The 23,033-nt window shown below is 41.9% G+C and overlaps 1 protein-coding gene across 2 annotated transcripts in view; it reads left to right on the plus strand.

The window, feature by feature from the left end:
• rhpn2 (rhophilin, Rho GTPase binding protein 2) overlaps positions 1-22,222 on the plus strand; it is a 43,474-nt gene extending 21,252 nt beyond the window's left edge. Inside the window, exons 4-15 of one of the 2 annotated variants that reach the window (XM_080427172.1) lie at positions 3,742-3,817; positions 4,916-4,993; positions 5,384-5,508; positions 6,057-6,223; positions 9,015-9,202; positions 9,594-9,750; positions 11,097-11,216; positions 11,437-11,631; positions 12,179-12,255; positions 15,470-15,616; positions 16,417-16,575; positions 19,361-22,222. In XM_080427172.1, the coding sequence (XP_080283298.1) occupies positions 3,742-3,817; positions 4,916-4,993; positions 5,384-5,508; positions 6,057-6,223; positions 9,015-9,202; positions 9,594-9,750; positions 11,097-11,216; positions 11,437-11,631; positions 12,179-12,255; positions 15,470-15,616; positions 16,417-16,575; positions 19,361-19,630 (1,759 nt within the window). In that variant the 3' untranslated portion in view covers positions 19,631-22,222. The remainder of the gene's footprint in view (positions 1-3,741; positions 3,818-4,915; positions 4,994-5,383; positions 5,509-6,056; positions 6,224-9,014; positions 9,203-9,593; positions 9,751-11,096; positions 11,217-11,436; positions 11,632-12,178; positions 12,256-15,469; positions 15,617-16,416; positions 16,576-19,360) is intronic. The other variant, XM_080427173.1, reaches the window with a different exon arrangement.
• The last annotated feature ends 811 nt before the right edge of the window (positions 22,223-23,033 follow it).

Below are 23,033 nucleotides of genomic sequence, written 5' to 3' on the forward strand. Positions count from 1 at the left end.
CGCCCTCACTATTCTCTCCTGCCCGTCTTCCCTCCCTTCTCTCCTGTCTCCTTCTCTCCTGTCTCGTGTCTTCTTCGACCTGAATAGATTGCGTTTCTTAAGGTATTTCTGGCCCAAACTGGATCCAGCTGGTTGAGCTGTGAGGTAATGCGTACCAGAAACTTGTCCTTTATGTCTTTTATGTGACACAGCAGTGAGGTGCATGTGCACGGCAAGGTGTCATCAGATAGGCCTCTTTTCTTTTAACAAAAACAAATGTTTTCCTTTCTTTTTTAGTTGCATTTATAAACGAGTCAGCAAATCACTGTGCAGTAAAATCATCAGTGTTATTTTAACCAAATGGACCCCCACTCTCAGAGTCACAAACAGATGTTGTGAACAAATAAATTAACAGATTTGAGAGGGAGAGAGAGATCATCTTTTCTCATATCAACTGCTTTACCGGAATAAGTTTAATCCTGCTGAAGCACATTTTGGCCAAAGAATGAGATTATTACAAATGTTCTCTGGTGGTTTTGAGATTTAATCAGATTGTTATAAAGCAAATTCTTGGCTTTCACCATTTGCAAACATTGCTCGCCAATTTTTGTCCAAAATACCAAAACATAACCTCAAATACTCAAAATCAATTTGAGGAATGCTTTGCATGCATAAGGGTGTTAGTGTCTTCATACAGGTGATATTTACCCAACGTGAGCTTTTCTTGTTTATAATGGAAGGTGCTTGTTTGCAGGAGTTGTAGCCATGGTGACCCACCACACACTTTGACCTTCATGTGTGTGTGCATGTGTAGTATGATGGTGGGGTTTAACATTCCTGCAGTAGGTAGGGGTGTGTGTGTGTGTGTGTGTGTGTGTGTGTGTGTGTGTGACCTCACATTCCCTCTTGCCCCTGGAGAAAAGGACAAAACACTCACCTGCGTGTACAGAGCACAGTAAAATGCCCAGGGTTAATCTAACCATTTGTAACTCAGAGAGGTGTTAAAATGTAACCAAATGGACACATTTGGTTGCATAATACTCTCTCAGATTTTACTATGTATTTTACTATATTATACTCTCCCCTCCGTGTCTCACACAAGCTTCTTTCTGTTTCGTCTCTCTCACTCTCTTCTCTTCCAGCTTTCCCACCCTCTCTCTCCCCCTCTCACTCTCTACTCTCCCCGTTCTCTTCCCTTCTCTCTCTCTCTCCGTCTTTCTAATGAATGAGTCAGTGCTCTGGGTCACGGAGGAATGCTGGGATATCTCTGCGTCAGGCATTATTTCATGGAGGAGGAACATTGTGTCTGAACAGTGTGTGTGTTTGGTTTTCTTCTCCAGTGAAAGAAACCATCCATCACCACCATTAGACGTCAGCCTCCGCCCCTGAACATAGCGTATCTACAAGCTCACAACGCGTAGATCTGCTTTTGTCTGCACAAGACACTGTCATATGACAAAGTATGAACCAGGCTTTGTATCAATCATTGTTCTGGTGCATTCTGCATTGGTCACTCCTCAGTGAAAGCCAAGAGGATATCTCATCTTCCAGTTGTGAAAGCCTTTTGGATAGTCCAGTCCATTCTCTTTTAGGCAGAAGGAGGAGATAGACATGGGAGTTGTAAGAGGAGGAGATGGAAGTGGAAGTGGGAGGAGGGGTGTGTCTTTGTAGAGCATGTCTAGAACCAGAAGCCTGTAGGACAGGTCAGGTGGTAATTCCTCTGCTGAGCCTGTGATAAGCAGCCGGACCTGCTTTATGTCTCTCTCGCACACGCACACAGGGTTTCAAACTGGCAACCATTTTTTCACAACGTATAGCCTATAATCAGTAAGTGAGTGCACTTATCAAGAGTTACTTACAATAGTCGTACATGCAGCCGTGGTACAATCCTCAGTTCCTAGATCAGCAACATTGTTGTGTCCAGTGAATTGACTACAGTGCCCTCAGGCTGGCATTATAATAATGTGCCTCTTGGGAGAACAAACAAGTCATACATTCCTTCCATTATCAGGCTATTAAACGCTGACAGTACTGTAGTCATTTTAAAAGACTGTTGCAATTCTTTGAACGCGGCTATTTATGTGAACTATAACAAAACCTTTACTTAATTTTGTATTCTCCCAAGATATTTTAGGTGCACGACACGGCGTGCCTCCAAATTAGGCATTACTCCCATGCCTGTGAGTCTTCTGTCTTCTGTCTTTTGTGTCATGTCTGTGGACTGGGAGTGCTGCAAAAATCAATTGCCCTTTGGGATAAATAAAGTTGTCTGAATGTGAAACATTAAAATCAACCAGTAGTATGGAGTACAGAGACATTAGCCTGATTTATATGCTTCGCCTAGAAATGCATTTTTTTTATTTTCAACTGAAAGAAAAGGTTTTGGTCGAGCAACGTGTTGCACCACACTTTGTCGCCAAAGTATTAAACAGGCCTTTCAGTCATTGGTCAGACAATATTCCTGTGATCCTAGAAAGAGCATTCATGTGGAGTCACAGTGGCAGAGGTTTTATGGTGCCAGAGCTCTGTTTGATGTTTATAGAAACAGGTAGAAGGAGCAGAGACGGTTCTTCTAATGGCAGAAGCTAATGAGGGAGGTTGGGAATGTGTGGGCTAGCTAGCAGGCAGGAAAGTTAGTTGAACTACTTTGAAGCTGACGTCCCTATTTTTGGCATGTCATTATAGGTGAAAATAACAGATCTACAAGTGCACAATCTGCTTGTGCGCTTGTAGATTGGCTATTTTCGCTATTTGTAGTACGACTAAGTATATATAAGTGGTTAATGAGCTGAATATTTGCAGTACTATAATTGTTTCATTCAAATATAATATAAAAGCTGTATAATACAATGAGTGTGTGTGTATATATTTATATATATTTATGGCATTGGTTCAGTATGGTGGTCCTGTGGGAATAGAACCCCTAATCCAGTGTTAGTGCCTTGCTACACCCACTGATTTACACAGGAAATTGAACCCTAAACCTGACAGTGTTAATGTTATGTCTTACCCTCTGAATAGGCCTTTTTTACCACTTAAACCCTATATATTTTGTTGACCCCCAGGAGTCTGTACTTGGTCCCCTTCTTAAAATAACCAATGTACAAGCTGACAATGCGTTGTGAGCTTGTAGATTTGCTATTTTCAACATGACATACCCAGAATAGGGAGGCTAGGGGTCATGATGTTAATGCATAAATTCCACACTCCCTTAATCCAAACTAAAGACTGAGTTTAAGTGTAAACTTACTCTAGTGTTTGTTTGACCAAGGTGTACCTGATGTGATATTTACTGTAGATTGCCCTATGACTGTGTTGTCAACTTGCATGCACGTATATAAAACACGTGTGGAGCCTTCTGTTGTCGTCAAAGGGAGTTCCCTCCCTCTCTCAACACTGTTATCACATCTCGGTACTTATGAGTTTTTCCACAGTTGGTAATTTATCAGCTCTACCATACTGCCATACAAACAGCAGTAACTATTGTCACCGTACTTTAAAATGCATAAGGCCATGACTAAGGTTTAAGATTTCATATCAGGAATAATCAACAATAATACTATGCACATCTGTACTAATCCGTTTGATGGAACAGGAGGTAAACTTTGAAGTGAATGTTCTCTTTTTCACAACTCTTATTAACTTACTGGTGATTGTCTCCGTTGGACAGACAGTGCCTCTGTAGGAGAGACAGTTAGTGCCGTCTCTGTACGGCAGCTTAACTCATTGGCTCATCTGAGTTTTTGTTTGATGTTTTTCCAGGGAAACGGCCAATATTCCCCTCATTCCTTTGGGGCTGAAGGAGACGAAAGACTGCGACTTCTCCGTTCCATTCAAGGTAGGGTCTGAGCCCATGACGTCATACTGAGGTCTGTATGTTGACGGTAGCCATTCGACTTGGCTGTGCCATCAGGGCAAACCCCTTCCCTTAACATAACATTTGATTGTTTCGAAGAATTCACTTTCATTATTTTACCCTGGCTATTTCTCCAGAAGAAATGGGCGGTAAAATCAAAGTGTTTTTTATTATCTGAATGTAGGTCAGATTTTATTACAGACTGAAACAGGATGGTGATAAATCATGACAACACGTTTACAGTCAGGGTGCTGATCAGGTACAGACACTACTGTATGTAGGTTGTATAGGAGCCTGTGCTCACCACTTCATAACTGCAGGGGTTTAGGTTCACCCTGCTTTGCATCTGTAATCACTTGCATTCTAATTACTGGGTGTACTGCTACCTGTGTCTGGCTTTCAGCCCACCACGCCTCCGGTTCATGTTTCAGGTTTATTTACAAGAAGTGCTGTAGTCTTCACACGCATTGCACTGAAATGGAAGTGATTACCTGACTACACAACACAGAGCATAAGGAAAGGGAAAGTGTCATTAGCTAAGTGCATTTGCGGCTAGCTAGACCTCTACATTTAACCCATCCTAACTATTGGCATTAATGGGCAGCTATTGAACACTGCCCAGGGAGCAGTTAGGGGTTCAGTTACCTCGCGAGCCAAGCTCTGTTTCTCTGTCATTGGGTTCGGTGTCTTGCTCAAGGACACTTCAACACAATGCCGGGAAGAGCAGGGATCAAACCAGGAACCTTCCAATTTCCACGCAACCACTCTACCTCCTTAACCAGCAGAAGAAAAGAAAAGAGCCACATAAAGTCATAACCTGTTGTGTAGATCAGGCTCCTTTGTTTTAAAGGAGCAGCTTATACTTAAACAATATGACCATGTTGCTTGCTGACAATAACTGAAAAATATGAAGTAATTTTTACTCAAGTCTTTGGTTCCTCACATATTTGCTTGTAATTATTTGCATTATTTTGATTTGGACTCTAAAAAGACAATACAAGCCAAGTGTGAGCTTCAAAGTTGGTGGTGTTCATTATTATGATTATGTGTGCTGATAATATTCAATGTTTTTGTCAACAGGACTTCATCCTTGAGCACTACAGTGAAGATGGAACCAGCTTTGAGGAAGAGATCGCTGATTTGATGGACCTCAGACAGGTAAAGACTGGAGGGATACAGCAGTCAAAGTACCCACAACAAGCACATCACATTGATTCAAGGGCATAGATTAGATACATTTAATCCTCTGGAATATTGGCTTGAAATAGTAAAAATGCATACAGTATAATATATGATATCAAAGTGGAGTCTCTCATTAAGCAAATAAAAAAACGGAGTGAAATTAAACTTTCATACGTAACGAGGCCTATTAGAAAACCTGGCTTTAAATGTAATGATCGGTAGGTATTTTCTGTTGAAATGTCAGCAGTTCAACAGCAGTACAGCAGAATCAATAGAGCTATCACGGTAAAGGTATCTTCTCAATAAAGCTTATTTTCTGTGCCCATCATTTAAGGGGTCGTCTATGCTTTTCTCTTCTCTCCCCAGGCGTGTCGAACCCCCCTTCGTAGTGAGGCAGGGGTGGAGCTGTTGGCTAAATACTACAGCCACCTCCCTCTGCTGGAGAGCCGATTCTTTTCTCCCACCCGCCAGACTGGAATCTTCTTCACATGGTATGATCCAACACACTGTCACAGACACCCAGTAATTATTGGACAGTCCTCTACGGGGGAAGTTGTTCTTTTTGTATACCACTGACACTTTTTGTGTAACACTGACCTTTAAAAAAAAGAAAAATCTATTTAGCCAAAGTAGAACAGGGATGTTTTTGGATATATGAACATATAGTATAATGTTATATTAATTAGATACTGTTATTAATCATTTAATGATACGCTTATTTATTTAAAGATTTATTGATAATAATAATAATAATACTAATGGTAAGCATTAGTTATTTACATACTATAGAATGCGGATCAATGGGCTTTACATTATTGAAAATAAACAATTCTCTCTGTTATTAATTATATTACAGTAATACTGTAGTAATACATTATAATACATAATTGACAATTAGTTATTCATATTTTATAATACTTATTATTTAATTTGTATGTTGTATGTATTTGATATAAGATGCTGTACAAATAAAGTTTGTAATCATTAATAATGTGTGTGTGTGTGTGTGTGCGTGTGCGTGCGTGCGTGCATGTTCCAGGTATGACTCGTTCACAGGTGTTCCAGTGTGCCAACAGAACCTGTCTCTAGAGAAAGCCAGTATGTTGTTCAACATGGGAGCTCTGTACACACAGATCGGTACCCGCAGTGACAGACAGACTCTCAGTGGACTACAGGAAGCCATCACATGCTTCCAGAAAGCTGCAGGTACAATACAGTCTGTAGAGGCATGTATGTAGAGGCATGTATGTACAGTCTGTAGAGGCATGCACACGCAAGTATAGAGCACCGAAGTCTGACGTAATTTACTCATCCTACCTGGGTTGCGGTTTATTTCCCCCATTCAGAATTCCCATAGACTTGTTTAATATCGCGTCAAATAAGAACTGTGTTCCAAAAATAAACAAATGACCCCGGCGGTTTGACTCATATGGATATGAAGCATCAACTGACGGTGAGAAAACGCTAATGTTACCGCGGCCAAATTAGTTACATTTTCGCCAGAAATAGACTTTTATCAAATATGAGTGACTGACTATCATAAACGATACAGCGACACCTCCCTGACAATATCGCCGGGACAGTTTATTTATTTTTGGACCACAATTCTTATATGAGACGATTCCAAGATGACCCAATGTTATTCTCCATAGAGAAATTACTTCCGCAAACCAGGGGATGAACGAGTGACGTCGGGACTTCAGTACTCTATAAAATAGGGCTTACGTGATTAAAACCAGGAAAAGACAACACTTATGAAGTATCACGATATTACTATATCGAAAATCTCAGAAAATGTCTTGTCTCATATCACGATATGGAAGAAATATGGATATTATTGCAGAGCCCTTTTGTAAGCACCACTCTAATGAGCAGTGCTGTGTGACGAACTGAGTTTCTCTGCTGCTGTCACTGACAGATTGTTTACACAGAGACCGTGAGAAAGAACTGGCTGTCAGTTCTGGGAACTGAGAGAGAGAGAGAGAGAGGGAGAGAGAATAAGAATGAGGAGAGTTAGAGAAAGGAGGAAAAAGAAAGAAGGGCGGGGGGATGGCTATAGAGGGAAAGAGCATGAGAATTCAGCAACAACAAAAACACAAGTTCCTTCTTTAACAAGTACCGTTTCCTCAATGTCACTGTCTTGCAATGATTCATGGGAAATCTTCCTTTACAGCATACAGCCTTCAGAGATTGAAAATGGCTCATTAGAACCATTCAGCATCACCCCCACCATCCCACCGTCCAACCTTAGACCCTCCTTTATGGCTTTATCATGTCACACCACCTACTGTAACACCACTTGACTCCACCCAAAGTCACTGTACTCCAGCACACTTCTACTTGATTCCAACCTACCCCACACTAAACTGCCTAAACCATCTAATACTAGTTAAACAGCAACCTAACACCACCTTACACCATTTAACACCACCTTGAACTGGCTAACACGACCACAGCACTCACGTCCAGCACCGTTGTCAAACCTTCTTGAAGACAGTAACGCTTTTAAGCCTGATTTATACTTTGTTGTTATTTGTCTGAGCTTATAGATTGTAAATGTTTTGGTCCGTGACACCATCATACAAGGAGCATATCTTTGGCATTATTCCTATGCAGGGCATGTTATCCACCTTAGGTTTGTGTAGTGTTTATGGGCGCACAGAACCGAGAAATCTGAGATTGACAGGAACTGGTTTGTTTTCTTATGCTGTTGACAGAGAAGTGTTGTTGAAAAGCATCAGAGGTACAGAGCTGATCCTAGAGTTACGACTCTGTCTTAGAGGGAGTGATGGCACCATAATAATACCTTTGCCCAGTGCACAGCTGTGTATAATTTAGTCTCCTATTAAATAAAACAATTAGGTTGTTATTGCAATGAGGCTCTGTGTTTGAGAAACCTATAATAAGAAATCAAGCGGCATGAGTATCAGCCTTAGCTATGCTGTCTTACAGAGACAAACAACAGGAACTACTTTTTAAGGCATTTCAAATGTCACGGGTGGTGGTTAGGATTTCAATTTTATATCATGACAAATTATACCCCTTTAAAAGCTAGAGAATGATATACTATCCACTTCCGTACACTCAATAGGTTGGTCGGACGGAGCAGGAGATAAAGTTTGAAGTCTTTATTCTCAGTTTCACTGCTGACGCAGGTAAACTCCCTAGTGTTCATTTAACTCTCTCAGAGTTAAATTAACGCTCTTTACATTTTACAGCGTGCTCAGTTCTGTAGGGCCACATGGAAGCCTGCCAGGGAATTTTGAGAGGAGGAGAGAGAGAGAGGAGGTTAGCTGGTATGGTCAGATCAAGTCTGGGAGGCACTAGTCTGTTATTAAGCTGTCTACAGCTCTGTGCTGCCAACTTCGCTATAAGTCATAAAAGAAGAGCGAGCCGCGTTCAACCCCACCACTGCCAGCTAACATGAAGACATTGTGACCTCAGATGATGGTTGCCGTCTGTGTACAGATATGAGCTCATTAGCAGCAGTTGGTTCTTGGTAAGGGCTTAGAAGGTTTGTTGGCTGACAGTGTGTGGAGGACAGGAACATGAGCTTGCTCTGAAAGACTTGGCTGTTCTGACAAAACTTATGTTAATTGCAATAAACATTTGTTGTTTTATCAACGAATGTGACTGAAGTGATGCGAATCGTGGATGGTCTTCTATCAGGCGTGTATACATGGTCAATGTGGATGGTTTCAGTGCTAGTACTGTGGGTTTTCTGTCCTATCAGAGCCCCTGCTGCTACAGTTTATCTAGAATCCTATTCATGCTGATTTGTTTATCCTTGCTGGCCCATTGGTACTGCAGGGTTTCTATCCTACCAGGTAGTAAAATTACATTTACCTGGCATCCGTGTCCTTGTAAACACCAGGTGTGTGCAACCAACTACCTGATAGGATAGAATAAAACCACACTTCTCTGTGATCTCAAGGATTTCCATGTAGTTGGTGACCACTGCTCTAACCATTTAAACTATGACCTCTGACCTCTCCAGGGATCCTGAACCAGCTGAAGGAGACGTTCACTCACACACCTAGCTATGACATGAGTCCCGCCATGCTGAGCATGCTGGTCAAGATGATGTTGGCCCAGGCTCAGGAGTGTCGATTCGAGAAGCTTGTTTTGCCCGGCATCAGAAACCAGTTCTACTCTCTGCTCAAGATGGCGCAGGAAGCCTCTAAGGTATTTATTGCACCGGTAGAACTACCTGCAGCTAATTATAGCTGTTTGGAAGTCAAAAGATATGTTCAGTCAAAATGAAAATTAGATGAGGAGAGATTTGAGATTGAAGCTGTTGCTTTGTGGTGACAGGATGGTGTCTCTAATCCACTGTTTCCCAAACAGTGGGTCGGGACTCGGGACCCATGTTTGGGTCGCAGGACCAATTTTTATGGGTCGCGAATAAATATCGCCTTTTCTATTCCTACATTTAAAACATATATATATAATATATTGTTACTATTTTCACTTGTTTGGGTCCCAGGCAAATGTCTCATTTCTCTTTTGGGTCTTGAGCTGAAAAGTTTGTGAACCACTGCTTTAATCTAACGTCTGTGTCTCTCCTCTGTGTCAGGTGTCGGAGACCTACGACCAGGTCCACCAGTCTATGATCCAGACGCCGGTCAAAGACAATGTGCCATTTTTCTGGTCCACCATGTCCCAGGTCAAGACCAACCATTACCGCTCCCTTGCTCACTACTTCGTAGCCACAGCCCTGCTAGACCACCAACGTAAGACCTATTTATTTAATACTTTAACTAAGTAGTGAAAAGTAGTAAAAAGGCTTGACCACCAGTAGCTCTTCTACTAAAACAAATAAGAGAGGGGTGGCTCTTCTCTCCTTTTGTATTTCCTTCCTACAGTTCAGAGAAATCTGAACTAAACATGGTATGAATCTGGTTCACTAGAACCCATAACTAAAGATGTACTAAAGAACCCAGAGTAAAATTTGGTACCATTACGAACCAATACCTATGATGGACCATACCCAACAATTAATTATGGTGCCGGAGAACCCAGAACTATACAGTCCAGAAATAAATCTGATATCACAGAACCCAAAACTAGATGGTGCCATATGAACTAACAATGGTATCTCAGAACCCTAGACTATAAGCTGGTATCACATAAACTAATCAGGACCGTATTTTAACTTGACACTCACAGACCTCTACTCACTGTGTAGTCAGATGGGGGGGACTGAAAAACAGAGAAAAAATCGAGAGTCAGAGAGATGGGGCGGTCCTTAACGGTTGAACCAACAAACAGAGATAGAAGCCAAGAAGTGAGTAGAGAGAAGTCCTTAATGGGTTGGAGGGAGAGATCTGAGGGGAGGGAGTAGAGAGGTAGAAAGGGAGAGAGATGGAAACAGAAGTGGAATGCAGGCGAGTGAGTGTTGGGTGGAGAAAGAGTGTTGTGTTGGGTAGAGAAAGAGTGGTTGAAGTGGAACTGAATGGACATGTGGGGTGGGCAGATAGATAGAGAGAGAGAGAGAGAGAGTGTTAGTGTTAGTTATGTAAGACCCTGCTGAATGGCCAGGGGATCAGCGGAGCGAAAACCATTCTATGTTTCGCGGCTCGTTATCAGATTCCTGTGAATGAGACTGTGAGGAGAGGAGCTGTTCTCCACAACACTGATCCTCTGCCAGAGACAGAAATATACTGGAGGGGGCACACAGGGACATGTGTTTTCTACTGAAGTGGTTGTGGTTATGTGGTTATGTAGTGGTGGTGGTGGTGGTGGTGGTTATATTTATTAGTTCAGGTTAATATCTTGTCATTCACCTACAGGTTTAGCTTCACATTCTGGTTAAAAGAAGGAAGGAAACAGCATTCATTTAATATTGTATTGAATTTCTTTTGTTTACTACTCACTATAGAAAGTTGTATTGAAAATTATTATTAGACTTTCTATAAAGTCAGTAGATTGAGGAAGCTATTCAGATATAATGACACAAAGTTTGTGAGTGCCTTTTACATCACCATGACAACAAGGTCCTCCTATCCAAATAGAAATACACCTCAGTAAACACAAACTATGCAAATAACACGTGAATAAAAATGTGCCTTGTCCCCAGTGAGCCCTAGTGATGACGAGGACACGCAGGAGAAGAGTCTGTCTCAGGTGTACGATCGTCTGCCTGAAGGATGCTCTCCTCTGGACATTCTGAAGAGGAGGGAAGAGCGGAGGCGCATCGGTAAGACCAACACAAAGGACGAACTAGCTTTAGTTAACTTTAAAATAGTATCTGTCACTTTTATGTGCAGATTAAAAGTTATAATATGTTCACAATATGTAAATACATTTTGGCCACTTTAAATGTTTTATTTTCTCTTTGCCACTTTCTGGTATAAATATTTTTTTGCCAGGTTTTGTATATTTTGAAACATACAGTATGACATATTTCTATTCTCCAGGTAAGGCCCACATGCGCCGGGCGATCCTGGGTCATGAGGAGGCTCTGAGGATCCATGGGTTGTGTCGTCACCTCAGGCGTCTGGAGGTGCTTCATGACATCCTGAAGGCGAGTCTCGAGCGCTCCCTGGACAAGTTCAACCGCCACGACTTTGAGGACGAGTTCACCGACCACATGGACGCACCAGACATCATCTGTGAGTTATAAAAATGATAATGATGATAATGCTACTAATAATAGCCGTAGTATTGAAAACGTTTTTTTTTATGATATAGAATAGGACAGCAGTTGCGTGTGACTTCTGTTGTTTACATGATATAGAAGAGCATGAAAGGAACAGGTCATGCATAGTTAAGCTGCGTTTTCATCACCCTGGTGGACAGAGTTACATGCTACATAATATACAAAGAGACTCGCTGCAATAGTGTCACACTTTGAGTACATACTGTATTATGTGTCTGTCCTACAGAGACAAACGGCACTAAAGTCTGATTTATACTTTGTTGTGCACCAGTGTCAAGCATAGTATAGCCAATCTACAAGCTCGCAACGTGTCTCATTGCGACGAGTTGTGACTTTTTTGATCGGCTATTTTTGGTGTGCGGCATGCCGTGCACACACAGTGCACACACAGCGAAAGTCATTCCTGTTGAACAGACCAGAGGTCATTTTAAAGTGGTGTTTTGGCAACAAATGCAACCAGATGACATCTTCTTTGTGTCCTTGTCCCTCCCCATCTACAGCTAAAACAGAGCACAGAGCAGAGCTGGAGGTACCTGTGTCCACCAAGGTGAAAGTCACTGACTTTTTCCACCGGCTGGTATGTGGGTTACTAATACATTAACAATTCTTGGTTCATTCCATACATTATTCGCTTGATTTACTCAGAAAAAGACACAGCGGATGCTCTGGATTTGTGTTTTCTTAGATTTACACCCAGAGTGTCTTGTGTCTTATTATTTCTGAATTACAATCAACCAAGGATGAGACCTCAGTAAGTTTTGGCACATTGAGGCTATGGCTGTGGCTGGAAATATTTGTACACTCTGAGTTAAATCCAACACAGAGGAGTTTTACTGTGTACTTGTTTCCAGCCCCAGCCAAACTCTTCACAGGCAGCCATACAGTCCATACTGGGACTTGTTCATCATTACTGTGTGAAGCTTTCTGAAGTCTCATCCAGAGTGACAGAGGCAGCACTAACACTAACCACACAGAGCGATGGGTGCCCTGTCCTCACTCACACCACAGGAAATACTGGATGCCTTGTGCGTTTCAAAATAAAATAGAAAATGGCCTAAAAAAAAATATATATATATATTTGTGTGGAAAATATATTGGAGGTGTCAAATTGTGACGTAATCTTTTTGGGCCATTTTTTGTATTATGTATACAATATAATCTTCGCTACGGGGAATCTGATGGTGAGATATAATAACCGAGGGGAACCATTCTTGTACCTCCAACTATATATTCATTATGTGTGTTTGGGTGTGGGGTGTGTGTGTGTGTGGGGTGTGTGTGTGTGTGTAGTGTGGGTGTTGGGTGTGTGTTTCAAGCCTGGTGGTATGAGTATACGTGATCTTGGTTTGGAAGTACAGATAGTTATCAAAGGGAAAACTGAGGTGACCTGCTGTTGAATCTGTTTCATAATCAAAGTGAAATACCTCCCCCAACCCAAACCCCCCCCACTCTGACCGCTTACTGTATACAGGTTTACTAATGCTGTTTTTTAACCACTTAAACCCTATTAACAGTATTAGTTGACTCGGGTCCCCCAGGGCTCTATACTACAGTAGGTCCACTCCTTTTTTCCCTCTACCCCAAAATCCTTTCAGCGAAAATGGCCAATCACAAGGTCACAACAAGTTGCAACGTGCTTGTCGATCTGCTATTTTTGCCCTCAGAATAGGGGCGCTAGGGTTCACAGTATTGTACACTGTGTGTAGCTAATATTAGCTAGGTATCAGTCTCAATAGTGAAGCATTTGTGTGGATGGGCATTAGCCAGTTGCCAAGGGAGTGCATGAAGGGCCAAGGGGCAGAGCCGGGTTCCTGACAAGAGTGCCAGTTGAGTTTGACAAGAGTGTGTGTGTGGGTGTGTGTTACTGTACTTGTAATGGCAAAATGTCCCTACAAGTATAGTAGAATTTGATAAATATATATATTTGAGAACAATTTTCCTCATTCTCACAAGATAAATTGTTTTATGGTTGAAATTATGTTTAGAGTCAGGCATAAGTTTCAAGTTAGGGGTAGGATTATGCATTTATTTATAGGTTGGCTGTAGGGTTTAGAGTTCGAGTTCTGCCTAATTTATACACCGAAAATAGCTGATCTACAAGCTCACAATACGTTGCTGTTCAATAAATATTACTCGTGGATTAGGGTTAAAAATGGCACTTATAAAATTGCTAAAATATAACTATAGTATTACAAATGTGTGTGTGTGTGTGTCCGGGACATCTTTTGAGTTAGTTCTGCTTAGTTGTACACAGGAACAACAACATAGAGTAAATGCTATTTCCAAAGGTGAGTGATGAAACGATAAAGGTGAGAGACAGAATGAGATCCTAATCTGATATTGTGGGATTAACGGGAAAACCCCCAATCAGCTCTCTAATTCTGTATCAGTGGCTTCATTCAGGCGGTCTGTGACTGGAGACAGAATGTCCCCTCATTACCAGGAACAAAGACGGCACTGTCCTCCAAAGACAAATATCAGCACTTACAGTAGTTTGATGTTTTAAAAGTCACAGGCCGTAGCGAGGGTTCGGATTGTATGTTAACAAAAAACGATACCTATAAATAAATATCACAGAGCAGTTTTGCTTTATAATATACAAATTTTGTTCTAATGTGTAATGTTCAATGAAGTGTATTTACTGTGCAGTACTATAGTCTCATTTACGGTATACTTAGGTGCGCGCCGATGTCGTGCACTCAAGACAGCCGATCTACAAGCTCACTGCGAGGCGTTATGAGTTCGCAGATACATTTTCTGTGTGCGAAATCAGGTGTAATGCTGGATAGGCGCATGTTGTATGTAGCACGACTACTGCTACCCGTGGGTTCTTTTGCCACAGAAGTGACAGTCTGGGTGCAAACTCCTGTGTTTCATTGTGCAAACACACAGATGTACACCTTTGATTGCTTGCAATAACACACAGTATTGCTTAATACATACTTAATTGTTGGGACTCGTTTTGAGCTTGCAGATCGGCTATTTTCGCAAAGTGACACAGTCGTACGACAAATTCTATAACACGCACAGTCCTACCAGTGCACTAGTCCATATCCAGCCCAGCATTGCTGATTGTGATAATTCCCAAACGGCCATAAAATTTGCACCATAAACCGATGACTTATCAGCTGGCGTCTTCCTGGATTATGCCTATCTGTCTATGTCTTGTTGCAAGCCCAGGTCCAGCACACTACTAGAAGACAGACAGACACTTTATTCATCCCCAGACAGACAGACACTTTATTTATCCCCAGGTGAAATTCAGGTATCCCATAGCTTGTACAGGCATACAAACAAAGCAGGTAGTTAAAACACCACAAAAGGCAACAACAACAACAACAACGATGCAGCGTGCCTGAGGTTAAAAGCATAAAATAAATATTTACCACTTTAACCCTGGTGTCCCAGTTTTGGGCATTTCATTATTGAGCTCCCGTGAGCCACTCCCCGATATCTACCCTGCAGCAGAGTCCGAACCACACCCCCTACCACACAAATACTCTGTGTTATTTAACTCTGAGAATGTACAAATGTAATGGACCCACGGGTCCTTTACATTTGTTTATTCTCCGAGTTATAAATGGACAAATGAACAGGATTTTACTGTGTACCTGAAGGGAGACATTTCTACAATGACTACCATTGTTCTCTCCAACGTGTGAGAGAGAGTGAAACAGGGCAATTTGGAGGCAACTCTTGGCGGCCAATAGGGTTATGGAGTCTTAAGAAGTTGCATTGAGCATTGTTATTAGTTTTATCAGTCAATATGTTCCGTCTTTGTGTGTTTGCAGGGTCCTCTGTCTGTGTTCTCAGCCAAACAGCGCTGGACTGCTCCTCGTACCGTACTACTCCGTCCACAGGATCGAGACCTGGGCTTCACACTGAGAGGAGAACCACCTGTTCAAATTGTCTCACTGGACCCCCTCTGTCCTGCCGCTGTAAGACACACACACACACACACACACACACACACACACACACACACACACACACACACACACACACACACACACGCACACGCACCCATCTCCTTTCGCTGTGCTTCAAGTGCTTTGCCCTCAGTAAAAATAGCTTTGTTTTGAAGAGTGGGTCCAGAGTACACCACAGTGTTTGTTGAACTAAACCAGTAGATTCTGCCCAGACTTTGACGGTGACATTTGGGCCAATCATCTCACAGAGGGGGAAAGAGAAGAGAGTCCTGTACAGAAACAGCTGGGCTGTCAATAATTACAGTACACTGCATGGCACATTAGTGGCCTAAATGTTACCACTGTATCATGTTATACTACTGTACAAAGACATGTATCCAAATATTAAATATATCATTAACAGATTGAATTCACATCAACTACATCTTTAGAAACACTATATCTACACCAAATCTGAACCCTTAAATAGGGATGCTAGGGTTCATGTTCAACGTGGTATCGAAAGAAGTATCAATGTATCGATACTTTGGACAACCCTATCCAGAATTGGAGGCAGACTTGCATTACCAGCTACAGATAAAATGCACATTCTATGTGAGCGGGCAGGGTATTCTCCCTGGGTATCCAGAGACAACGCTGGAGCATTTTATTTAGGGACAGTTTGTCAGGAGACATGGCCACAGACAAGCACATACAGTACACGTACGTACTTATACAGAGCTAAAACTTCTATTTGCAGGACCAAGAGACTTTGCACTTGACATGAAAGATAATATTGTTTACATTGTCCTTTTTCTCTGGGTTGCCAGGTCAACGGGCTGAAGGAAGGTGACTACATTGTTTCCGTGGGCGACACAGACTGTAAGTGGATGGGTGTTGGAGAGGTGATGGGTCTGTTGAAGGATGTGGACGAGGAGGAAGGAGTTAACATCCGTGTTGTCAGCATGATGGAAAGCTACCCAAACATGGTAAGACAATTTACACTTCTGGTATTTTAGCAGACTCTTATCTAGAGCAATTTAAGTGCAAGATCAGAATAAGCGGCATCAACCCTAGTCAACAAACAACAGGGTAAATGATCAAGTAAATAGAGTGCAAAGAAAACTATTTAGTGCATTTAAATACCATCCCAGTGATGCCAAGGTCGGAACGGGAGTGTCCAGAGTTTTGGAAGGAAAGGAAGTGAGTGATACCTCGACTTGAAGGCAGATGGGACCGCAGCCTGTGGTTATGGATGTGGTGTTGATGATGGTAATGAATGGGAGCGGATCACGTGCAATGGTCTGGAATATTGAGGAGGGGTAGGATATAGATGACAGGTGGTCAGTCTGATGGATGTCACCAGTTCCAGGACCTCGTCTGGAGATGGGAGATAAGGCATGATATATTGATGTTAGCATTAGGTGAGTTAAACAGTTTGTGGATGGGAAGATGGGAGAAAGAGCTTCTCATCAAAGTAGGTGACAAAACTTAAGAAGAGAGGGATGGGGGTACTGGTGGAGCTGGGTTAAGGAGGGAGGAGGAGGTGGAGAAGAAGAGCTTCCTTGGGTTAGAGGCAAGAAGACATCTTAGTGCAATAGAAAGAGCACTTGGCTGTGGATAATGAGAGAGAGAAGGCAGGAGTGAATTAAAGTGGGAAAGGTCATCTGGTTGTGGTGCGCCACTTCCTTTCAGCTGCCCAGAGACACATTCGCTCAGCTATGAGGGTTTCAGATAACCAAGGCGCTGGCTTGGGAGAGAAAGGGCAATGACGATCAGAGACAGATGAAATGGTGGAGAGGAAGGAGGAGGTTGTAGAGTGAGTTGAGAGGGAGGGGAAGGAATCAGGGGAGGGAAGAGATGAGAGAAGACAAGAAAGGGGAGTGATGGTGAAGAGTGTTAGACAGGTTCTGTCAAGTGGTGAAAGATTGAGGCTGGCTAGGTTTAGGTGGGAGAGCGAGATGGGGAAGGTTACTAAGTGGTGGTCAGAGACATGAAGGGGAGTAACAGAGAGTTTAGAGGGAGAGCAGGTTCTAGAGCACAGTATGTCCAATGTACCTGCTCTGTGACTTGGCCGTGAAGGAAAAAGGAGAGGTTGAGTAAGGTCACGTAGTAAAATTAGTGGAGTGCCATCTTCCAGGAAGGAGCTGAGTATCCAGCTATTCAAGGAAATCCCCAAGTGGACCTTGGGGACGATAGAGTACAATGATGAAAAGAGGGACAGTGTGTGTTATCGAGACTGCATGAAATTCAAATGTGGAAGATGAGAAAGATTAGGAACACGGAAATTCCACTTGGGAGATGTAAGTGAACCTGTACCACCACCTGCTGGGGTGCTGAGAGCAGTCATCCTGGGCATAGATACATGTAGATACCGCATTGGCTGCCATATTGGTTAGAGCAACTTCCCTCCCTATGCATGCCTATTTGTTGTTGTTTTGAGGGTATTTTACAGACTCTGTGAACCGGGTGTCGAACCTCTCTACCGTCTCAACAACTTTAGAAATCACATACATCTTTTGTTTTGTTTTATTTTGTATGTTCTATTTCTGTCCACTCCTGCACTATGAATGCTTTTGGTGGGACATGAGATAAACTTTAACATCGCTTTTTCTCAGATCCTTCTATTTTGTATTGTAGCTCTTCTTGTGGTTAGGGCATATGGCTGGCTCAGGGGAAAGTCTTTCCTGCTTCACTCTTTCCTGCTTCATTGAGTGACAACCGTGTCAGATAGAGCCGATAAGTCCGGTTTTGGGTAGCCATGCAGCACGTATCCGGTGTCTTGTTAAGAGCTTGTGTTTCTCTATTGCCTTAGTAAATAAGCCGCCTGTGTGATTTCCAATGAGAAATGACTCCCTGGTTCCAAGCCACTCTGTAGAGCACATTCCCACTATCACCTCATCTTGTTCATTCTTTTAAAGTCAGAGGAGGCAGCCTACTTCCCTTTCTGTATTATTTCATTTTACTCGGATACAGGTACAGGTCAGTGTTTTAGTTGTATTTACGTTGATAGCTTTTTTTTGCTGTTATAACTGTTATTATAGCCTTTACTTTCCTCCACATTAAAAAAACACTGACCAAAAGCTTCAGTGATCAATGTCCCCGTTCTGTGTGACCTACTCACCCAGTAAGTAGAGATTTCCCGGAGGTTTGGCTGGATTCAATGTCTTATTCAACAGTTTCAGCCAGTTGATCTAAGTACAATTTCCAATTTATCACACATCCCTTTCCACAGCAACTTACAAAATGCAAGTTGGGTGTACCGTAAGTGTCATGAACGTTTTTATCAAGAACGGAGTGAGTGGTCGAGGAATTCCAGAGTGCTAAGAAAACCAGCACAGTATGTGCTACAGTGTAACTACAGTAGGATAGCAACTACACATCAAACCTGGCATCTGTCTAAATTACATAAAGTATCTTAACCACTTAAACCTTATATACTTCAGTTGAGCGGGGTCACCCAGGGGTCTATTCTTGGTCCCCTCCTTTTTTCCCTTTACAAGCTCACAAAGCATCACATTGCAGCGCGTTGCATGCTTGTAATTCTGCTATTTTCGGCAAATGTTTGCCTCTTTTATGTCCAGAATAGGGACACTAGGGTTTATGTGGTTAAATAGTGGGATAATTGTCACATCACATTCTAGCTGTGCTGTTGATTAGTACAAAGAATAGATAACAGTACTTTATTACATCCTCTCTGCACCTCCCAAGAGACTTGTTACTTAACCGTCCTTCTAATCTAAACCTCTCCATTTCTCTCCTCCCCCCACCCAGCCTACCAAGAGTGCCACATTCTGCGGGAACCTTCCCAAGACCTACTCTATGATCTGCTTGGCCATCGACGAAGACGACAACGGCTCCAAGTCCCGTAAAGTGACCAAGAAGTCTTCGTCGTTCCTGAGCTGGGGCTTGAAGAACAGGCTGAAAAGTGCCAGCACACTGAGCCTGCCCACGGCCGGCCACGCCGCTGCAGGGAACCCCTGGAACAAACCTTGCCCCACCTTCCCCAGCAACAGCTCCTATAATGACAGCAGTCTCTACTGAAGCTAGATGGTCGACTGGAGGGGGGTTCCACTGCACAGCTAACCTTTTGTAACTGTACTGGGTCTGTTATGGGTACGGTACAGCACCAGAACTGGCCTATACTGGGTCTGCTGTGGGTATGGTACAGTATCTGAACCCTTCGCGATACTCACAAATCCTGTATGGAGATCAAAAATGAAATTTTCATTTTATACTCAGTTTAACCAGAATCATTCTCTCCCATCCCTCCACTTGCTTGCCCTTTAACCTGTTATTTATAAATAATTTCAGTAAGTGTACATATAAAACATCGAGGTACATTATTTCAAGTTTAAAGAAGAAAAGAAAAAGGAAAATATTGAGACCTGAAATATCAACATTTGGTCCATTAGTATGATAACTGTTCTGTTTCCTGTGTACCACGACTAAACCGTAACTATGGCTAAGACATAATTGGAAAACAGACCATTCTCTGCCAATAAGGTTACAACATGGTGCCTTGTACAGTGGAAAACCCCTTCTAGTTCCCATGCTAGACTGTACAATATATCCACACAGCACACACTAACTCTTGAGCAACACTCTTTCTATTGTACGCCTTTCTCTTTCTGTACTATAGACTAAATACCGGGAAAATATCTGTACTGTATATTTCTGATTTATTTCAAAATGGGTAAAGTTGGCCAGAAATAAAATATATTTTGACACATATTTTATTTTATATATTTTCTTTGGCCAGGCTTTTAGTATATTTTGAAACTGATGACATATATTGTATATTTCCTTTGAGTATTGAAGCAACAGACATGGCTGTACAGAAAGTTCCAACGCTGGTTTCTGCTTGACTCTGCTTGACATTTCTCCCATACATCTGAACTTACCACCAGAACAATACAGTACAGTGAGGAGAAACCCTTGTTTGAGTCTGGAGTTAGTGAGAAACATAATGCAATGCGCTGTTAGCTGCTCTATATCTTATGTATCTTTATTTTGTATTTTTTGTCACCGTTCATGTGGTTTTGAAAGAAGGTGTTGGTGACCTTGAGTTGGAACTTGGGACACAGTATGGAGAGACACCGGTTTTGTATTTGGTAGGCGTACTGTACCACAGATTGTCCTTTAAGCCAGTGTGTTTCAGTCAACCAAGTGTCCTGAGCAAGACATTTAAGTCCCTTCCTGCTCACTGAGAGCTCACCTCTGGAATCTGTCCAGTACCACTACAGTTAGCCACTGGGAGCTGTGGAACTGCCCATGGCCAAGATTAGACGTGGGAGGTGGGGCGGTGTGGTGTTCATTCGCAAATTCATCTGTTTTTTGCACCTCCATCATCCCTTTCTTTCCACCCTGCCGCTGAGGATTTGTGTGGGGTTCAGAAGCCCCTTGTCCACTGGGTCCCTCCCTCAAAGACAATCGGAAGAAACCAGTTTTGTTGTGTTTAAAGGGCACAAGTTATGAGTATGTTTTTGATTTCATAAGTTTGGCCATGCTACTAAAGCCTGTGCTCTCCACTTCTGTACCCACAACACTCAAACAGTGTGCAGGCCATGACGGGACGCTGCCTGTCTGAATGTTGTTGATAAGGAATGTCATGTCTACAGAAAGGAAGACTGTGGCTGGGGTTCACATCATCCCAGGACAGTAACAGCCAATCACTGCACAGAAGTTAGATCAAAATCCCACAGGCATGTTTGTTGCTGTGGTCTCTACCTGGATTAAACAGACTGACACCCTGCTATGTTGGTCTTTATCTCTTTATCTACAAAGTAGATTCTTTATACATGTTTGATAATCAAATTATTTATGTGATGAAGGAAAATGCACACAAAAGTAAAAAGAAAAAAAAGAAAAAGGATACATTTGTTAGGCTGTGGAACAACTTTGTAAAAGGTGAATTTGTGATGTATGTTGGTGTTAGACTGTCCTTATATTTGTCTTTATAATGATTTTACATTGTTGTTCTTAAGTCTGTTTCTGAAACAGTATAGTGTACTGGTAACAGTTGTTTGTGTAAAAATGCAGTTTTACAGTGTAAATGTCATGAGTTCTTAGCCTAGTACAAGTATTTATCCCATTACCCGTTTAAAAAGAGAAAATTATGCGTTTCAACACTTTGCCTTCTGTAGAGTTTAAGATATTGGTTAAATGTTGTTTACTTAACATGGTTCCTAGGTGCCATTTAATCTTTAAAATTATGTTTTATAATGAAGAATACATTTTATAATGAAGGATATTAATTGAAGGGCACAGTAACTACATATGGGTGTTATGGTAATATGCTGTGATTGATAAAGTATTAAGTGAATTGTATCTCTCTCTTGCTCTCTCTATATATATATATACCTGTGTGTGTGTGTATATATCTCCCAAACACTCTGTTCTGTCTCATTGTTATGATTATTTGCTTGTGGTTTGACATGATGATCCTGAATGCTGTAGTCATGTGTTTGTACAGGAGGTAATGTTTGTGTTGCTAATGATTGCCAGGGCAAACAATCCCTGCTTTCCCCTCAGTTCTTACTGCTGTGGTGACAGAAGCTTTACTGATAGTAATTGTTTCATTGTGTTGTATGTATAATCTTTTAAATCTCAATAAAAGTGGGGATAAAAGTCAAACTTCTGTATTTTCTGTTTGTGTTCAGGATTAGGGGTTCCATTCATTATTAAGGAGTATCAAATGAAAAGGTCATTGCCTTATATTTTTCCATATTTTCAAGCTATCAATATCATAGTGTACCTTTTTCAGACGTGTGCCTTGGGGAACCACAGGAATGTGTGAATCTCTAACAAAGCAGCAGAAATGTAAAATTCTTAGTTTTTGGTTCTGCAATAGTTACATTTTTACACTTGTAATGTACACACATTTGTCAAGAGTTAAATTAACACAGGATTTTACTGTTTAGTACACTGAGTCAGGATCTGTTTGATGAGAGCATATGACTATAATCCCCTCTGGCGCAACCATTGTGCTATTATGTCTGAAACCTGGAGCGGAGGGCAGAGAAACGTTATTGTCCACGCATGTGGAAATTTGTGTTTTTGCTGCCTTTGAGAATATGAGCGAGAGTCTGGTTGAAGGTCTGTGGAGTCTAATGGAGTTTAGATGTCTGTGGTCTAACTTGGATTAAACGCTCAGCCAACAATGATGTCACACTAGCTTGTGTGTGTGTGTGTGTGTGTGTGTGTGTGTGTGTGTGTGTGTGTGTTCGAGGGGTGGGGAAGAGGATAGAGGGAGACAGCAAGAAAGAGGTATTCTATAATAAATTCAAGTCCCAAATACAAGGTTTCAAAGAGCTTGATGAGACTGCTGCAATCTGAGAATCAGAACTGTGTGTGTGTGTGTGTGTGTGTGTGTGTGCGCGCGTGCGCGCGCGCACACACACAAATGCACGTGCATGTGTGTGTGCTTGTATTGTGTACTTGGCCC

The sequence above is a fragment of the Gymnoscopelus braueri genome (genome assembly GCF_963280865.1).
Source record: "Gymnoscopelus braueri genome assembly, chromosome: 1".
NCBI lineage: Eukaryota > Metazoa > Chordata > Actinopteri > Myctophiformes > Myctophidae > Gymnoscopelus > Gymnoscopelus braueri.